Here is a 19,147-nt window from a genome sequence, read left to right on the forward strand (position 1 = left end):
GTTGCTTCGTTGGGTTTTTTTCCTTAGAAGGATGTTTTCTGCAAGGAAATCATCAATGGAAAATGTTTGACCAGCTGTACTCTTATCTTTAGATCTGGAAACACATGCAATACATGGAAATCCCCACCTCACTTGAAGTTTCAAGGAGATGACTGGATTTTGTGCTGGTACTTCTTTCAATATGAGTAACTGTTTCAGTATTTGCTTTTGTTTGCTATCCATCCACTCCAGTCCAAGGAAAAATACAAGAAAATTTCCCCTTTTACCATTACAGTGTGTGATCGCTGTGCAGGGATTTGCAAAGTCAATGTCTGTTGATTTTTTTGCAGTGTCTTGAACAAGACCTCACTCTTGGCTCCTTCTTTCATCTTCAGGGAATTTTAATGTGGAGATTAATGTCCAGCTTGCAGGAAATAATAGAGATGACCTGGATATACCTTGATATAGAATGGACATCAGAGCTCAGTCATTTGCACTGCTGTTAGCATAGTCCTTGCTTTGGTTTTGGCCTGAACCTGCTGGCCCAGGCCCAGATGATCCCCAGCCATAGGTCAGGAGATATTATAGTCTAAGGACCATTCCTGGTAGGGTGTTTAGATGCAGCCACCTTGGTCTGGAGAGAGCTTGGCTATATGGACTTCACCAGACCAGAACACCGAGGCAGAGCATGGTCACTGTTCCTGGTTGATTTTTCTGTACGCAACTATTTGGGTTCATCATGGACTGGTTTTCTTTCTCTGAGGTTAATGACTCAAGTGCATCTTTGGACCGTGGAGGAAAGTAGCAGAAGGGCCTTGTCCTTTGATGAATATTGTCCTACCAAAATCCTTGTCCATCTGCTTTACTTGTCAAAATCCTCTAGGCAGAGGGTACTAGGTTATCCTGGAGAAACCTGAGACAAGAACTGGTTCAATGGTTCTTTGGGAACAGCAGCACCCCTCTCCAGCTCATGTAGGATTCGCGGGAAATAAAATAATAATGATAAAGGGAAAGAGAAGGCTGAGTTACATTTTCCAGTTGAGAAAACATCAGTTGAAACTAATAGCTGTGGTTTTTAATTCCAAAACAGACTACCATAATTGTGCATGTTGATAACTGCAGGACTGTTGCAGGCTCATTTAGGCCTGCATCATTCACTCACCTTTGGGCACACAGCTATGGTTCCTAAAGGATTTTAGCTGACTGGTCTCCCTGTGGAGTTCATGGAAAGAGCTGACCACCCCTGGAGAACGACGAAGAACTCCAGTCAGGAGGATCACCCTTGGAAGACCCTGTTTCTCTTCAATGGGCTGAATCTAAGCCTCAGGAGACATTACAACCTCTTTCCAGATCTAACCAACTCCCAAACCCTCCAGGTCTTCTGGAACAAAGTCTCAGCCTGTGAGCTGAAATTATTGCCACTCAGGATGAGCATCTCGTGCGATCATTTTTCGATTTCCACTTCCAACAGTTCACGCTCTGCCACAAGATAGCCACGGTGGTAGAGCTGTGCCAGCCTGGAGGTCTGTCTGCCTCCGTGTGTCCACCGAATGGAGGACAGCGTGGATGTAGAGACTCAAAAACACCGTTAGCTCATTGCTGCCCTGTTGGGCACCAAGACCCAAAACTGCACCTATGTGCTGCTTCTGCAAAACGTGGGGGTGGAGAAGAATATTGTCCTGAAGAAGGCACATACAACACTGGAAAACCCAGGAAAGAAGCTGGATATAAAAGTAAAAACCCCCTGTCCTGGGAGATGCTGTTGGTGTAGCCCTTAGAGCAGATTAAAGGGAGTGGAGATGGCTCCAGTCCTCTGCCACAAATTCACTCTCCGACATTTCTATCTCTTCATTTCTCACCTAGGAGACTAAGAGTGAGGATGAGATATGGGACTTGTCTTCAATGTAGAGATCTCATTTTGTTTGCCATCTAAAGCTATTGAGTTTAGAATTCCTTTGTCCCTCTGGTTTTTTGCCAAGCTTCAATAGTGGAAACTGATTTATCTGAGGGTGATTTCTAAATCCTGATCACTGCACCTCCTGCCTGTATCCTACAAGGGGACTGTGGAGAAAAATCCTGAGGTTCTTCCAGGACAACAGTGCTCTCAGCAGGAGTGATGGGTTCAGAAAGTCTGTAAGATTTGGCTTTTCTTCATACAGCCTGAACTGGATTGCCACCTCTGGTTTTATTTCATAGTCCAGCCATGAAGTGTGGATAACACTTAGGAAAAAAAAAAAAAATCACACATGAAAATAAAAAAAAAAGAAACCTCAAAACCCCAGACGTACGCACACACATACACATGCAGACCTGCTTCAGCTTGCAGTACAGGTTCTCAGCCCAGGAGCAAATCACTTGGGAGATTTAATTAAACTTTAATGAGGTACTTTGATTGTTGGGCCGTACGCCTAGTGGAATTAATGTACAATGAAGGGGTGTCTCGTCATGCTGCTGGCAATCGCTGGCAAGTTCATGTAGAGCAGAGCATGTCATCCTAAATCACCTTTTGAACTCAGGAAAGCAGTGGGGAAGAGCAACAAGGACGCTCTAATGGGTCAGTTAATTACAGCAGGTCCTTCACTTGTGAGTCCCGTACATTGAAAAAACTCCGCCTGAGTCATTTTTGGGACTTTTCAAGAGGCTGTAGAATGGAGGACAGGCCAGTAGTGGTAGCGTGGGTTGTGGGTTTCTTTATCTTCTTTCCCTTGAGTAAGCACAGCCTGGATTGGAGGGAGCTCTGGCTTGGGAGATCCTGGGAGAGTTGGATGGTGAGCAGAGACCTCCACAGATCCTCCACAGGACCTTGATGCACAGCTACCCGATGGAGACATGGCTTCTGTTTCAGGTGAAGGGCCTGTTCAAGCCCACCTCAGCCACTGGAGAAATAATGCTGGTTTGGAGGGGGCCATTCAACCTCAGGAGAGTCACACCTCCTTCTGCCTCAAAGCCAGGCCTCCATTTCAGAAAAGGTCTCTCACAGATCCCATATGGGATCTCCAGACATCCTTTACAACCTCAACATCTCTTTGAGAAGCTGCTGCGCCAGGTTGGATTTGACTATCACCCACCCTTGGCTTACAGGGTCCCAAAGGGACTGGGACTCTGCCTTCACCAAGGTATGTTACCACATAGGAGACCCCTTATGGAAAAGATCCCGTTTTGAAAGGGACACCCCTCTCTAGGCATCCAGGAAGGTGAGTCCCACATGCTGGGAGGGAAGAGAGTTGCAAGGCTTATGGAGGAGAATCATAGGACAACTCACGTTGGAAGGGACCTCTGGAGATTTCCAGTCCAACCTCCCCCACTGTCTCCGCTCAAAGCAGGGCCAATTAGAACAGGTTACTCAGGACCTTGATTAGTTGAGCTTTCGCCATCTCCAGGGATAAAGATCCCTGACCACTGTGGGACCTTGTCCTCAGGCTTCCAGGATTTCACTTGCTGCAACTTGTGTTCATTGTCCCTTTAGATAGCTGAAAGCAGCAATAAGATATTCCCTGAGCCTTGTCTTCTCCAACCTGAGCAAACCAGATCGCAGGCTCTCCTCACACATATATTTCAAGAGGATTACCAGAAAAAATAACCTTCTGCTTGGACCTGTGTCAGTTTGCCAACAAGAAGGAACTCTAAAAGGAGAAGCCTCAGCCTTCCTGCATTTCCGTTTGCTCCTTTAGAGACCGGAAAATTCCTCAAGAGGTGATCAGTGGCAAGGTAGAATCCATGCATGAGATTTTCCAGGCTGAGATCCAGACCACCTTTGGAATCCTGGAGCTGAGACTCCAAAAGAAGACACTAATCTTGAAGCCATCTGTTTCGAGGCAGTCCTAGAGATCCCAGCCCTGCTCTGTGCTCAATCATCAGGAAAACACCCCTACCCAAATCCTCTGGTTTTGCAGCAGGACACACAGAGCGAGCAGAAAATAAGGCCCAGAGCCAGGCATCAGGTGAAGAGGGAAAGAATACAGCAGCTGCTAATTATTGAGGGGCTGTGGTCTAAGTTCAGCCATGCAAATGAGGGGAGATTCAGGCCAGACATAAGGAGGAAATTTTGACAATGACGGTGGTGAGAGCCTGTCCCAGGTTGGCCAGAGAGGTGGTGGATGCCCCATCCCTGGAGACATCCCAGGCCAGGCTGGACGGGGCTCTGAGCAACCTGAGCTGGTGCAGATGTCCCTGCTCATGGCAGGGGGGGCACTGGGGGAGCTTTGAAAGTGCCTTCCAACCCAAACTGTTCTATGATTCTATGCTTCTACATGATGCCTTCGCTGTGGTGTGCGAGTTGGGAGCCCTGCTACCCTCGGATCTCACAGTGGAGGCAGCTGGGCACACCTGGGAAGTAAATCCCACCTTGAATCACTGATCAGACTTGCCCAGATCTGTGCAATCTCTGGGGAGGGACCTGAAAGGCTCGGTTAAATGTTAAATCTTGAGTGGATGGATCGAAATCTGCTTGTGAGCTGAAAGAGGCAGTGGTCCAAGGTGTGTGGGGCTGAAGTTCACGTGTGATGCTGCAACGAGAGCCTTTCACTGCGTGATCACATCACCAGATGTGATCTGTAACTCTAGGTCTACCGCAATGCCTAGCACCTGGAAGGAGCAGAGATGTTGCACAAACGTGCTCCAGCCTGGTGTTTCCTAATCCTGGAGCAACTGTTCCATACTTCTTCCATCCTAGTGTGTGTGGGAGAGGGAAGAAGGAATGTTTTCTAAGGTTGTAAAGAGCCCAACAGACAAATCCACCCAAATCACACACTTCAGCATTACCTGAGGACCCCATCTGCATCTACACGCACAGATCAATATGACCAGGATCAGGAGCACGTATGCTTCTTCAGTTATTTGTAACATGCTCCCTGGTGTGATTTTGGTGAAGGCACAGGTGCAACCAGGACCCAGGTAAGGTTCAAGATGAGCAAAGACCAGGGGTCATTCACAGTAGATTGATTGGGTGCTGTCATCCTCTCGTTGGAGGTTGAGAGGGTTTAGTAGGAAGGATGGACCAGGGGGGCTCAGAGCTGACCTGTTTATTTTCCTGCATAGATGTACTCACCTGAGACATCAGGGCCTCTGGAACCACCATGTCACAGGGTCACAGCTGGAGATGTCACCTCTCCCAGGCCAGCTCTGAAGAGGACACTTGGGACGTGGGCTTTGCTGAGGCTTTCACTGGTCTGTGCTGGCAGCTGTGGAAAGGGAGACCAGGAGACACTGCTTTCCACAAGCCGTGGTTAGTCTGACCTCTGTCCTCTGGCCTGGCCACTCACAAGCAGCCCAGTCTTTTCTTCTCCACCTTGGGTCATTGGTCCCTCTCTTGTCCATTTTCTTGGCCCTTCTCTAAAGTCTGTCATTCCCACCTGGTCCAGCAGATGCTGGTGCTACTCCTCTCCCTTTCCCAGTCCATTCTTCACTCCAGAAGGTTCCGTCCACTAGTTCTTTTCTCCTCCACCTTCTGGTTCCTCATCCAATGTCCCTCCTTCCAGTCATGCTCTGTTCCTTCCCAGCCCTACCCCTCCTTGACAGGTCATGGTTGTTCACACCCACCTCCTCCTTCCTTGGCTGCTTTCTCCAGCCTCTTTCACCATCTAGTCCTGTCCCCAGCAGCCCAAATCCTTGTCTCCTGTCTCACCAAGACTGGGTCCACCCCTTGTCTCCTCCTCTCAGAACAATGTCACCATTCCCACACCTACCCACACACACCCTCTTGGTGACAGGATCTACCCCCAGTGCTTGACAAATATTCCTGAAGTGAATAATGAGCAAATCCAGTCTCAGCACTCCCATGGTAGACTGAGACCCAGAGGGAAAGACTGGAGGTCTCCAGGCTGGAAAAGAGATGACTAAAGGGGTGGGACATTGCAGGAGGGTGTTGGTTCCTTCTCCCAAGGAACAAGTGATAGGACAAGAGGAAATGGCCTCAAGTTGCACCAGGGGAGGTTTGGATGGGATATTAGGAAAAATTTCTTCCCAGAAAGGTTTGTCGGGCATTGGAACAGACTGCCCAGGGCAGTGGTGGAGTCACCATCCCTGGAGGGTTGAACAGATGCATAGATGACGTTCTTAGGGACATGGTTTGGTGACAGTGTGAGGTTAATGGTTGGACCCTATGATCTTTAGGGTCTCTTCCAACTAAAATGATTCTGTGATTCTATTCTACAGTATGATACACGGTTACAAAATCACACGTGGCCTAAAGAGAGAAAATAAGGAATAAGACAACCAGAGAAATACAGCGTCAAAAGAACCTGGCAGGTGGCAGGATCAAGGCAACAGAAGGAGATGGTTCTTCACATGGAGTGGGGAGGTGGAGAGTGTTAAAATTTTAAACCCACAACTGAGCAAATGTACAGAAGAAAATCCCACCGATGGTGAGTTAAGACAGAGAGCTCACAAAGCCCTGAGCTGCGCATCATCTGGGGTGCATTACTCTGCTTACCCTGTTTTTATATTCCTCTTAAGACAAACTTCCCTCGCTCCATCAGAAACGACATCATGGACTGCATCTGCTTTGAGTATGGCCAGATGTGACCTGTGTAGATATATATATGCATATATACATATATATATGTAATATATCCTCTGTGTGTATATATGTTATAGAGGTAGAATTGGGAATATTGGCCACTCCAGACCAAAGCTCCAGGTGCTCCTGCATTCAGAGACAAATTAGACCTCAGGTCTTTGGTACTCAAGAGTGGTCTGAGTGACAACAACCTTTATGGTATCATGTGATACTCAAGGAAATAAGTCTGTCCCTGACAGCAGAGAATCAAATAGCTGGTCTCAAGTCAGGGGTGCTGAGAAGCTTGTTGTAATGGAAGGTTTTCAGCATCCTCCCTGGATTTTGGCTGAGGCCCAAAAGGGCAGTGTGGAGTCTTTTCACTTGCTGGGGAAGCAAATCCAGGCTTTCCCATCCAGGCTGCAGAAAAAAAATAATTTAAAAAAAAAAAAGGCATTTTGTTTCTGAAAGCAAGAAGATAGGGGATGGCAGAGAAGAAGGATTTTTGGTGCCCTAGCTGGGCAAGGGGGGTTTGGGACCTGCCACCCCTTGGTACCTGATGCTGCCTGCTCCTGGGATGCTGGGAGGGAGCAGCAGGATCATGACTCAGCCCCCACGTGAATAGGTTTCCTTCCTGCACCACCAGCCCAAGCTTCTGATGTTTTGTTCGCTGTGAAGCTCTGGGGGCCAAGCGGGAGCTCCTGGAAATCAAAGGGAAAGAACAACATCTTGGGCTTGCTGAGGCAGGGTGCATCCCAGCTGGCCAGGGGGTGGAGGGGATATTTGGGGTGCTGAGGGAAGGGCAGTAGGAGAGATGGTGTGAGGGCATGAGTCAAGTCTCCAACATGAACTTTCTCAACCCCAAACCCTCCCTGCAAGCAGCAATGCTCCTCAGATGCCCTTCAGGTGCTGGCAGAGACCCTCCTGGGCTCCCCAAGCTCTGAGGAGGAGGAAGGGAAGGGCCTTCCCCATCTTCCCTTTCTTGTTGTTCAGCCTGGAGAAGAGAAGGCTCCGGGAAGACCTTATTGTGGCCTTTCCATACTCAAAAGGGGCCGATAAGAAAGATGAGGACAGACTTTTCAGCAGGGCCTGTTGTGATAGGACAAGGGGTGATGGTTTTAGACTAAAGGAGGGGAGATTCAGGCCAGACATGAGGAAGAAATTTTTTGACAATGACGGTGGTGAGAACCTGTCCCAGGTTGGCCAGAGAGGTGGTGGATGAACCATCCCTGGAGACATCCCAGGCCAGGTTGGACAGGGCTCTGAGCAACCTGAGCTGGTGCAGATGTCCCTGCTCATGGCAGGGGGGGCACTGGGGGGGCTTTGGAGGTCCCTTCCTACCCAAAACATTCTACAATTCTCAGGGTGTCTTCCATTCATCCCTCTGCCCCACTGCTTGGAAATGAGACCCCCAGAAGTCCCTCTTACATTGTAACGGGGGTAAGTGACGGTGGGGATGCAGATCAGCTCTCGTTAACCACCTTCGAAGAAAGATTGCCAGATTTTCGGTGTCATCAGACTTCTCTCTATTGATACTCAAGACAAAACTCTCAGTCAGAAGTTTCTCAATGCTAGGAAAAAAAAGTCTGTAGGCTCTCTGGTAGATGTCCTCCCCTGGGGATGTCCTTGGCTACCTCCACCCCAGAGCTGGGAGAGGACTTGTTCACCTGGACTCTGTTGTGCTGGAGACCATGATAATTTCACAGTGTGGACAGTTGCTGTCAAGCGCTGAGGATCGTCCCTGTCGCGGTTTCTTGACCAGTGTGACCTAGTGCAGGTCCCTCTGTGTCCTTTCCTGTGTTCGTAGATGATCCTGGATGTATACCAGCCTTCAGGCAGTGCAGAGGTTTTGGCTTGAGCCCTGTGAATGACCCCAGAAGGATGCCAGGAGTGCACAAGCTGCATCTGAAAGAGGAGGGTCCAGCCAACACTGGATTTTACTTATTTGTTTCAAACAGATGGAAATTTTTCCCTGGCAGAAGATCCCCATTTGTCTCACTCCACATCCATCAACACAACCATTCCCCTCTCCCCGGCCACCTGGGCACCACCAGGCTGTTGGACCCAACTCTTCCAGCCTCTTCCCTCTTTCAACATCTCTGAGTCCCTGGATGACGGAGCGGGCAGGAGCCAAACCTGGTCCTTCAGCCACGGAGGCTGGTATGGGTGACCTGAGCTCCTGCCTTGAAGGGGTTCTTCGAAGTCCTGGCTGGGAGCTGGATCTCCTCCAGGTGGGCAGCACTGGTGATGCGCTGGGTTTGGCCAAATGGGTTAACACCAAGGTGACTCACACCTTCATTTTGGTTGGAAGAAACCCTAAAGATCATTAAGTCCAACCACTAACTGAATGCTGGCACTAACTCATGTCCCTAAGTACCTCATCTATGCGTCTTTTAAACACCTCCAAGGATAGTGACTCCACCACTGCCCTGGGCAGCCTGTTCCAATGCCCAACGGCCCTTTCCAGGAAAATTTTTTTCCCAATATCCAATCTAAAACTCCCCTGGTGCAACTTGAGGCTGTTTCCTCTCACTTGTTCCTGGGGAGCAGAGCCCGACCCCCCTGGCTCCAAGCTCCTTTCAGGCAGGTCAGAGATCAGAAGGTCTCCCCTCAGCTCCTGTTCTCCAGGCTGAACCCCTAGCTCCATCACACTTGTGCTCCAGCCTCTCACCAGCTCTATTCCCTTCTCTCAACTCTAATCCTGAGCCTGAGCCCGTGGGATTGAATCTGCACTATGCAGCTCCTCCTGCCTTTGCCCTGGCAATCCCTCACCCCAGCCTAGCAGGGAGATATTAAACCCAACCTGCCCAGCTTACCCACAGCCCTCCTGCCCTGGGGCCAACCCCTTCCCCCCATCACCCACCCCCATCCCCTCGCCCGTATTTTCCCATTCCCAGCATTGACCCTCCTGCACGTAGCCCTGGGGGAGCCGGAGGATTGTACACAGAGGGAGAAGTTATTTTTCCTTGACATAAACATCCAAGCCTTTCCTCGGCCCCTTCGCTTGAAACGTGGAGGTAGGACCTGGACTCATAACATCCGGCAGGAGAGGTTGGCCTTATCTGCCAGGAAACACTCAGCTCCGGACACATCCTCCCCTGCTCCCGGCACCCCAAGCAGCTCCCATTGGCAGCACTGAGCAGGAAACCACTCAGCAGCTTGTCTCATTCCCTCCTCTGGAGAGACGGGAGGGAATGATCCTGGCCTCCCCGCTGCCCGCAGGAGCAGCCGTGGCTCCCCGTGGGGTGCAACGGGGTTCGGAGTTGGGATGCGATGGGGGCAAAGAGAGGTGGAGGAGGGAAGGTGTTTACTGATGAGCAGAAAGAAATAGAGAGGACAAAAGGGGACTTTGGGGAGTTGGTAGTGCCGAGGGTCTCCCCTGGTCTCCGCCATGGATTTGCAGGGTGACCTCAGTCAAGTCTCCTCGCCTCCTTCTCTGCCTCTACTTCACTCCCCTGCCTTGTGCTTTGAGAGCAGTGGAGGGAAAAAAGTCATCTCACAGTTAATTTCAGCATCCAGAGCCTTTGCATGGGGTAGACACCACTTATGCTAAGGGCAGCATGAGCACTTGGTCCTGTTCAAACTCTTGGTAAGACACAATTCATGTCCCAGTATCGAACAGAAAAAGGATGGGAATGAAGAAAGGAAGTATTATCTCAATTTTACAAATGGGGAAACTGAGGCACGGAGCAGCCACATGGCTGCTTGTCATCGGGATCTGCCCCTTCCTGATGGCTTTGGGACAAGCAGAGGTGGCCGGCGGAGTGAGGACGGAGAGTAACCACCACTTGCTCAAGGAATAGAAAGGAAATGGCCCATCCTGGGAGGACCAAGGCATGACACACACCGCAGCTCTCGTCCAGCCCAAATCCCAGTGCTATCTGGGAAGGTGACCTCATCCCTGCTCCGAGTGCCCAGCACCATGGCCCACACAGCCACGGGGGCCAAGATCTGGCCAGGGCCACCGGACAGTGGGGGCAGAGGACTCACACCCTGGCCACCTCCTGGCAAGGAGGCACCCTTGCCCTGGCCCAACCTGCCGCCCCTGAGCAGGAGCCCAAATGTGGTGTGAGGTCATTTTATCCCTTCCTACAGCCCTGATTTGATCTTCCTGCTGGTTCCCAGCCTGGGGAAAGCAACCCACAAACCACAACACTCCTCAGTGTGCACAGAGACAGCCTTGGGCTCGTGGGTTTGGGATGGGGAGGGAGGAGAAACATGCCAAGAACCAATGCAGAACAAGCTCTGCTTGGGGTGGAGACCCTCTCAACATCCGTAAACCACGATGACCAACCATCCTCTGCAGGGATGTCCACTTTCCAAGCAAAAAAGTCTCCTTCCCACCTCAGTCAGCCACTTATTTTCTGTCTGGTCCCTGCAGCAATGCCCTGCATCCCAAAAACATGCCGCGGGGTGGGGAGGTAACCCACAGGGTTGTGTTTTCCATCCACCGGGAGAATTGGCGGATGGCTCCGCTCTTGAATTCCATCTCAGCTGCTGGTGTCCCGGGAGGTGGAAGCCGTCTGCTCCCGGCGCTGGGCGTGTGCCCGGATCCGTCCGGCGAGCCCCGGCTCCCCGGGAGCCCCACCTTGCCTTGGCCGCGGCTCCCAACGCCCTCGGGGGGCCCTGGCTCCCGGTTGGGGCCTGTAGCTGTTCCTGACGTGCAGGGAGCATGGGGACACGCTCCCACCTCTCCTCACGCGGCACCGGGTTGAGCAAGTGGCGACACGCTCGGCTTGCGGGAGTCTCGGTGCATCCCAACCCAGCGGGTTCCTCAGGACTGGGATGCACAGGAAAAACCCTTTTCCTGGCGAAACCACACTCTGGCCACCGCCAGAAGCTCCTGGTGTGGGCTTTGCTTCCGCCAACCCTGAATGGGACTCTGTGTGCAAGAGGGGAAGTGGGGAAGAAGCTTGTGGGGTCATGGAATCACAGAACAGTTTGGGTTGGAAGGGGCCTTCAAAGCTCATCCAGTCCCACCCCTGCCATGAGCAGGGACATCTGCACCAGCTCAGGTTGCTCAGAGCCCCATCCAGCCTGGCCTGGGATGTCTCCAGGGATGGGACATCCACCGGCTCTCTGGCCAACCTGGGACAGGCTCTCACCAACCTTGTTGTAAACAATTTCTTGGGTGTTGGGCTGTTTCAGTTGATCCCATCACTGCTCAGGACATGGGGACAAGGAGCAGGAGAGGAGAGAGCAGCCGGTGTTCCAAAGGGGATAGTGGCGATACCCAGAGCTGATCTTGTTGCGGGGCCAGAACGGCTGAGCTCTCAGTCTCCTCACCAAGGCAGTTTAAAATCTCATCACGCTGTTCTCAGCTGCCCCTGAAGCAGACCTGGCAGAAAGGGCAACTTACAGAGAACCTTGGAGTGGGTCTCCACCCAATGTCTTGGGGTAGGTGACCCTCTGATGCCCTGGGGTGGGTGTTCCTCTAACAAGAACCTGCTTGGAAAGGAGCAGCCCCTGGATTTGCTACTTGAAAGGCAGAGCCAGGTTTGGACATCCACACTTGTGCCATTCCCTGCTATGGACAATTTCTAATGTGCTTCCAAGGAGTCGTGAGCATCCCATGGGGCACCACAGGGATCATGGGCAGAGCAGGAGGTGGGAGGTGCAGCCCTGCTCCTGCTCCTGGCGTGGTCCAACGTGAGTCAACGCTGCTGGGCGCAGAGGCCAAACAGGCTCACGGCACCTCCCTCACTCCAGCCCCATCGGGCTGATTCACAAACCCTCTTGGAGGAGCAACACTGACCCAACCGGGCGGGTGCATCGGCCACCTAGGCACCACACCGACCATCACACCCTTGTGCTGTGCTGGTGCAAGAGACACCACAGGCCACAGTGCTGGTAGGACACCCAAAGGCATCCATTTGGTTCACCCTAAAAGGGAAACCAGCTGCACATGGCCAGGGGTGGGTTTGGATGCCTGAGCATTGGGCAAAGGAAGAGGTGGCGTGTCTCCAGGAGGGCTATGAGTGGGAGACAAAGCACAACCATAAACACAGGACAGGGGCATGTTAGTGCCTCCCCAAATACTTGCCATGGGCTCCCTGAGTCAGAAATAAGTCATTTATGGAAGGCAAGTCAGCTCAGCTGGGTTGGGTTGCCTTGGGTTGGGTTGAGTGACCTCAGGAGATCCCTTCCAGCCAACACACATAAGCAAGCATCACAAAGTGAACTTGGTCTTCCACTTTTTGGGCCCCAGCAGGAGGACACAGCCTGGGACAACACTGCTTTGGAAGGTGTGCATGGCTCAACCCCAAGGACCACAGAGACACCGCCTAATGTGATGCCTGGCAAGAGTAGGATGTGATGTTGGTCCACATGCAACAAGAAGGACTAAGCTTTTCTCTTCACTAGTAATGCCTGAAGGCCACCACCCCACATCCACCTACAAGGCTCCCCAAATTCAACCCACATTCCGATTCTCAGGCCTCGTGGCCTTGATCTGCATTTGTACCAAGGACCCCCTATGTGACCCCTACACTGTGGAGCATCTTAAATGGTGCATCAGCACAAACTATGAAAGATGGCTTTAAATGCGAATAAGAACCACACTCCAGGCTCTGGCACTCGCTCCATAAATCAGCAACATCATTTGTGCTCATCAAAAAACCAAAGGCAAAACTCTACCTACACTTTACTGTAATATCTATGTAGGACCTGGCATTAAAAGGACATATTCATGAGATGGCAAAAGCAGGATCAAGGCCACCAAAGTGACTTGCTGCCCCCAAGACACACCATGAGAAGTGACATGTCATGACTTGAGTCGGTTTTTTAGAAAGCAATCCACAATTTGTAAAGATAACCACAGATCTTTTTTATTAAAAAAAAAAAAAATGGAAGTAGAAAAGTTTGGCTGAAAATACCAACATCAAAAAAAAATTAAAAAAATAGCACTCGCATGGGAAATGTTTCTGTTTTGAAAACTTTGTCAATAGTTACAGCAATTTAAATCATAAAACAATCATTGTATAAAAACATATTTATTTAAATTAAATATTTTATGCAAACTCACATCTACACTCATTCAAAATTCATAGAGTCACACAAAAAAGATGGAATGCCTTAGCTTAAAAACCTGTGAAGTTGTGGGGTTTTTTAAGTATTATTTGCAATTATTATTAATACATGTTTGGGACCGAAACCAGAAAATCATAGCCACGCTACTAACTAATCATTACCAAGTGCCATATAGTAAACACTAAGATTAATCATGTCATATAACTGATTTAAAATAAAGCTTCATCTTTATGAAAAGGAAGAGAACTCGAGCAAATACAAAATCCGAGGGGAGGAATAATGGAAGGAATAAATCAATGTACAGCTTTATTACAAGCAATAATACGCCAGAGTTAGAGGAGGCATCGGGCACTGCGGCTTGAAACGGGAAGCATTCGCCTTCAAAGGATGTTTGATTTAAAAAAAAACCCCAATGTATATCTGCTACATCATCACCTCTTGGCCAAAATGGTCATCCCCAGGACCCGTTCCCAGGGCAGCTCATGTCGTCCCCAGTTTTGGGAGGGCTTTTGATGGGAGGCCAAGGCGGATGGAACCCAAACCAGAACCTGCTTTTCCAAGCCCTGATCCTACCCCCCTGCAGAACCGACAGTCCTCGGCACTGGCTGCCCCTTTACAGCCCCCCCACATCCCCAGGGCCAGCCCAGCATCATCCCTGGTGTCCCCTCTGGATGTCCCCTTCAAGGGGCTTTTTCCCTGACCAGGACTTTTTTTTGCAGGATGCTGCCACCCTCCTGACTCCAAATCAGAGCTGGGGTGCCCTGGAATTTGGGGGGCAGCTTTCCCGCACTCCCAGGAGCATCTCTGCTTTGGAAAAGGGACTTGGCCAAAGGGCTTTGGCAAGGGGAAATGCCCCCCAAGCTCCATGCGGAGCAGGACACTCGAGGCTTCAGATGGATGACAAGCTGATGACCAAAATCCTTTACCTACGCCACTGAGAAGACTCCACAGCCCTTGTGGTTGGGACTCGGTCGCTCTGAGGGACGGCGAGCGATGTCCCCGGGGAGCAACGCCTCGTAATGCTGTGTCAGGTCCTTCCTCAGCCGGTCCAGGCGGCCCCGGGGGTCTAGGAGACGCTGTAGTTATTGTAGTAGGTGGCCGTGGCATCGGCGAGGACAGAGATGAGGCTGGTCTCGGAGGCGTGGGAGCCACCGGCCGCTGGGACGTGTCCATTGACCAAGACGTGGTGGTCGCCGTGGCTGGGGTTGTTGAGATACTGGTCGAACTCGTTGCGGTCCATCTCCCCCAGGAGCTCAGCTTGGCTCAGCTGGTCCAAGGTGTCAAAGCCGTGGTGGTCGGGTGGTGGGGAGAGCTGGCCCAGGTGGGCATGGAGGCTCGGGGGGTGCAGGGAGGGGAAGGCGGGTGTGTAGTAGCTGGGAGGAGGAGGAGGAGGAAGAGAAGGGCAGCTGGAGGTTGGGGGCATCATGCAGGTGGTGGGTTGCGGCATGGGGCTGAGAGGGTGGTGGTTGCACGGGATGGAGCTGCCCGCGTACTCCGGGGAGTAGGCGGCTCCGGCGAGGTGGGAGTGATGATGCTCATCAGGGCAGGGCGAGGAGAAGAAGCTCTGCTCGGGGTCTATGGCGTCCAGCGGAGACATCTCCGGAGGGGTGGGCAGCCCGTAGGGGTAGGTGTCCACACTGGTGCTGCTGCCACTGCCCGAAGCCTCCCGGTATCCGCGGACGGCCGGCAGCCCCGGGCGAGGGGGGTACTCACCCGGCCCCTCCTTCTCCCCCCCAGCCCGGCCGCAGGTCCGCTTCTCCGGCACCGCGTTTTGGTCCCGCGTCAGGCTGCCCAGCAAAAATCCAGGGTCCACCCGCTTGCAGATCCGCTTGACCTGCTTCTTTCTCCGGGGTCGGTATTTGTAGTTGGGGTAATCTTGCATGTGCTTCACCCGCAGCCGCTCGGCCTCCTCCACGTAGGGACGCTTCTGCGGGAGGCTCAGAGCCTTCCAGGACTTGCCTGAAATGGAGAATGGAACTCCTCTTAGCGCCCGTGGAGGCCACATTGGGGGGAAAAGGGAGCTGCCACCCCATGCTTGCAGGCACAAAACCCAAGGGCAAGGTGGGGGCTCCCAATATGCGAGCTGGTGCGCATGAACGATGCACCCCACAAACCCACAAGGAGGACGAGGTGGCAGTGGGAGGGTGAAGAAGGGGAGTATCGAAGCCACTGTAGGTCCTTCAACTCCCCCCATCCCAAATGCCAAGCAGGGTGGATTCAGAGTTAACTGAGCCCCGACGCAAATAAATCAGGGCAGATAAACTCCCCCAGGTCCACGGCCTGATCTTGCAAAGCCTCTCTGGGATGGAGAGCCCGGGTGCTGAGCGGGGACTGCCAAGGCCACGGCCGGCTGAGCAGGGGGTCAGGACGTGGCGTCCCCGGTTGTGTCCCGGCATGTGCCCTGCTGGGACTTGCACCGGGGCGTATGGAGACCCGAGCGCCACGACCTCCTTGTTTGAGATACACAAAACGTCCCCAAGACACAGGACAGAGAAGCAGCAGTGGGGCGGGGGGGTTGTATCCCATGGTGAGGCTACCCCAGGCTGTTCCTCAGGGCAGGGGGAGAAATAAGGACAGGGATCAAAGCGTTTGAGGCTTTCCCCTTGCCAAAGAGACAGCAGAAATAACATTCAATAAGCAGAGATGCTGCATGGCAAAGCAGCGAGGAGAAAACCCAAACCACCAAAGAAAACACCGCAAAACTGTCCAGGGAAACAGAAACTTTGGGTAAGAGGCTGGACAGCAAAGCTGTGTTGCAATTTGGGCAGCTCGTTCTCAGGCTGTCTGGGCTGGTTTTTTCAGTTTGCCCTCTTGGTTTCACATTAAACAAAAGGGGATTGGGAGGAGGGGGAAATAGTGGATGGGGAGTGGGAAACAAATGTGCATGCAAAATGGGTCGTGATCTCTGAAAAGAAACAGCAGAAACACCACAATGTTGGGGTGGGCTAATGAGATTGGGGACAAAGTGGGACAGCAAAGACAGGCCAGGAAAATTTAGGGGTCCCTCCTTGCATTGCACCCAGGGCTCCCTGGTGCTGGCAGCCCAGCACTGCAGGGTTTACACTGAGGGGTGGCAGGGTGTACACCGCCTGTCCCTTGGGGTGCGGGACACTATCAGCCTTTGCACCCCACAAGGCCGCTGGATGTTGCCCCCGGGTGCTGGACCAGGGCAAGATTTGCACCCCACAGCGTGGCCATGTGGGTGCCCACCCCTTGTGTGCTGGACCTGCCTGTATCCCCTGGGGTGGCAGGGAGGATGCACACATCCTGGGGTGCTGGTGCCAGATCTGGGAAAGGCTTTTAGGGTGGCAGGGAGCATGTACGGGTCCTCATCCAGGCAGGGTTTGCACCCCCGGGGCATGGGTTCTGGACACGGTTTGCACCCCCAGGGGTGCCTGGGTGAGTGCATCGGTGTGCACCCCAGGGTACTGGATCTAGAGAGGTTTTGGACCCCCGGGGATGGCTGGGTGGGTGCACAGGTGCCTACCCCTGGGATATGGGATCCAGACAGGTTTTGCACCCCTGGGAATGGCCGATGGATGCACGGGTGCCCACCCTGGGGTACTGGATCTGGACAGGATTTGCACCCCATGGGATGCCCAGGTGGGTGCATGGGTGCCCACCCTGGGGTACTGGATCCAGAGAGGTTTTGCACCCCCAGGAATGGCTTGGTAGGTGCACGGGTGCCTAGCCCTGGGGTATGGGATCTCAAGAGGGTTTGCACCCACGGGGGTGCCTGGGTGGGTGCATGGGTGTGCACCCCAGGATACCGAATCTGGATAGAGTTTGCATCCCCGGGAATAGCCAGGTGGTTGCATGGGTGCCTACCTCAGTGTGTGGGATCCAGACAGGGTTTGCACCCCCAGAGTACTGAATCTGGACAGGGTTTGCACCCCTGGGAATGGCTGATGGGTGCACGGGCTGTGGGATCCAGACAGGGTTTGCACCCCATGGGATGTCCGGATGGATGCATCCGAGGGTGTGCACACCAGGGTACTGAATCCAGAGAGGTTTTGCACCCCCAGGAATGGCCAAGTGGGTGCACGGGTGCCTACCCTGGGGTGTGGGATCCAGACAGGGTTTGCACCCCCGGGGGTGCCCAGGTGGGTGCATGGCTGTGCACCCTGGGGTACTGAATCTGGGCAGGGTTTGCGCCCCCGGGAACGGCTGGGTGGGCACATGGGTGCCCACCCTGGGTACTGGATCCAGAGAGGTTTTGCACCCCTGGGGACAGCCGGGTGGGTGCATGGGTGCCCACCCCTGGAGTTTGGGATCCGGACAGGGTTAGTACCCCTTGGGATGGCCGACGGGCGCATGAGTGTCCACCCCAGGGTGCTGGATCTGGACAGGGTTTGCACCCCCGGAGCTGCCCGGGTGGGTGCACGGGTGCCTACCCCAGGGTACCGAATCTGCACAGGGTTTGCACCCCCGGGAATGGCCGGTGGGTGCACGGGCTGTAGGATCCAGCCAGGGTTTGCACCCCATGGGTTGCCCGGGTGGGTGCATGGGTGCCTACCCCAGGGTACCGAATCTGGACAGGGTTTGCACTCCCGGGAATGGCCGGTGGGTGCACGGGCTGTAGGATCCAGCCAGGGTTTGCACCCCCTGGGTTGCCCAGGTGGGTGCACGGGTGCCCACCCTGGGCTACTGGATCCAGCCAGGGTTTGCACCCCCGGAGGTGGCCGGGTGGCTACACGGGCACCCACCCCCCTCCCCAACCCTTCACCCCTCCGCTCCTCACCGAGCATCTTGCTGAGCTCCGCGTTGTGCAGGTCGGGGTTCTGCACCGCCAGCCGCTTCCTCTCGTCCTTCGCCCACACCATGAACGCGTTCATGGGCCGGCGGATGCGGCTCTCGGAGCTTTTCTCCCTCGGAGGACAACGCGGGGGCTGCGGCCCCGCTCGCAGCCCCTCGGTCCCGTCCCCCTCCAGGCGCTCGGGCCAGGGGAAGGTGCTGAGCAGCGCAGCCATGGCCCCCCCGGCCCCGCCGCCCCCCCGGCCCCCGCCTCTGCCCGCTGCGCTGCCCCCGGGGTCCCCGCGCAGTCCCAGCCTCTTGCCCGGCCTCCCTCGTATTTATGAGCTCCTTGGAAAAAGCCTCCTCCAATGACACCGAAGGGAACTCCGCTGCTCCTCCTTGTTTGCAAACTCCTCAAGCCCCGGCCAGGATGGAGCGGGGACAAAACTTCTCTCCACCCTCTGCCCGGCACCCCCACGGCGGGGGGGGGGCAGTACCCCCCAACCTTCTACTTCCCGCCCCCCTCCTCCCCTTTTATTGTTATTAGTTTTTATTGTTTTGCCCACTGAAAGGGAGCTGGAAATGGCCCTGCCACCCCTGCGCAGCCCCAGCTGCCCCCCCTGCACCTCAAAGCCTCTAAAACTTCGAAACAGAGAGGAAGGACGATGGCATGGAGAGGTTTCGGGGTGGCCTAGAAAGAAAAAGAAAATAGCCCTAAATTGAAGATCCCTATAGAGGTCCTCCCCAGCCCTCTCCCCAGGCTTTGGCAAGCTGCAGTGTGTCTGTTCGCAAGGGGAAATCGAGGCACGGGTCCCACGGGCAGGTGCCCCTTTCACCCCGTGCCCCCCGCTTTAACCACTAGTCCAGGCTGGGCTTTGCCAACCCCTGCGGGTTTTCACCCACTTACCCCGA

At 53.6% G+C, this 19,147-nt stretch overlaps 1 protein-coding gene across 1 annotated transcript; it reads right to left on the reverse strand.

The window, feature by feature from the left end:
• Window positions 1-13,415: 13,415 nt before the first annotated feature.
• Window positions 13,416-18,473, reverse strand: SOX7 (SRY-box transcription factor 7). The gene is made up of 2 exons (XM_065631815.1): window positions 18,243-18,473; window positions 13,416-15,460 (listed from the first exon to the last, which is right to left on the reverse strand). Exons 1-2 carry the CDS (start codon window positions 18,469-18,471, stop codon window positions 14,568-14,570), a joined length of 1,122 nt encoding a protein of 373 aa, XP_065487887.1. The 5' UTR covers window positions 18,472-18,473; the 3' UTR covers window positions 13,416-14,567.
• Window positions 18,474-19,147: the final 674 nt, after the last annotated feature.

The sequence above is a fragment of the Caloenas nicobarica genome, chromosome 3 (assembly GCF_036013445.1).
Source record: "Caloenas nicobarica isolate bCalNic1 chromosome 3, bCalNic1.hap1, whole genome shotgun sequence".
Classification (NCBI taxonomy): Eukaryota; Metazoa; Chordata; class Aves; order Columbiformes; family Columbidae; genus Caloenas; species Caloenas nicobarica.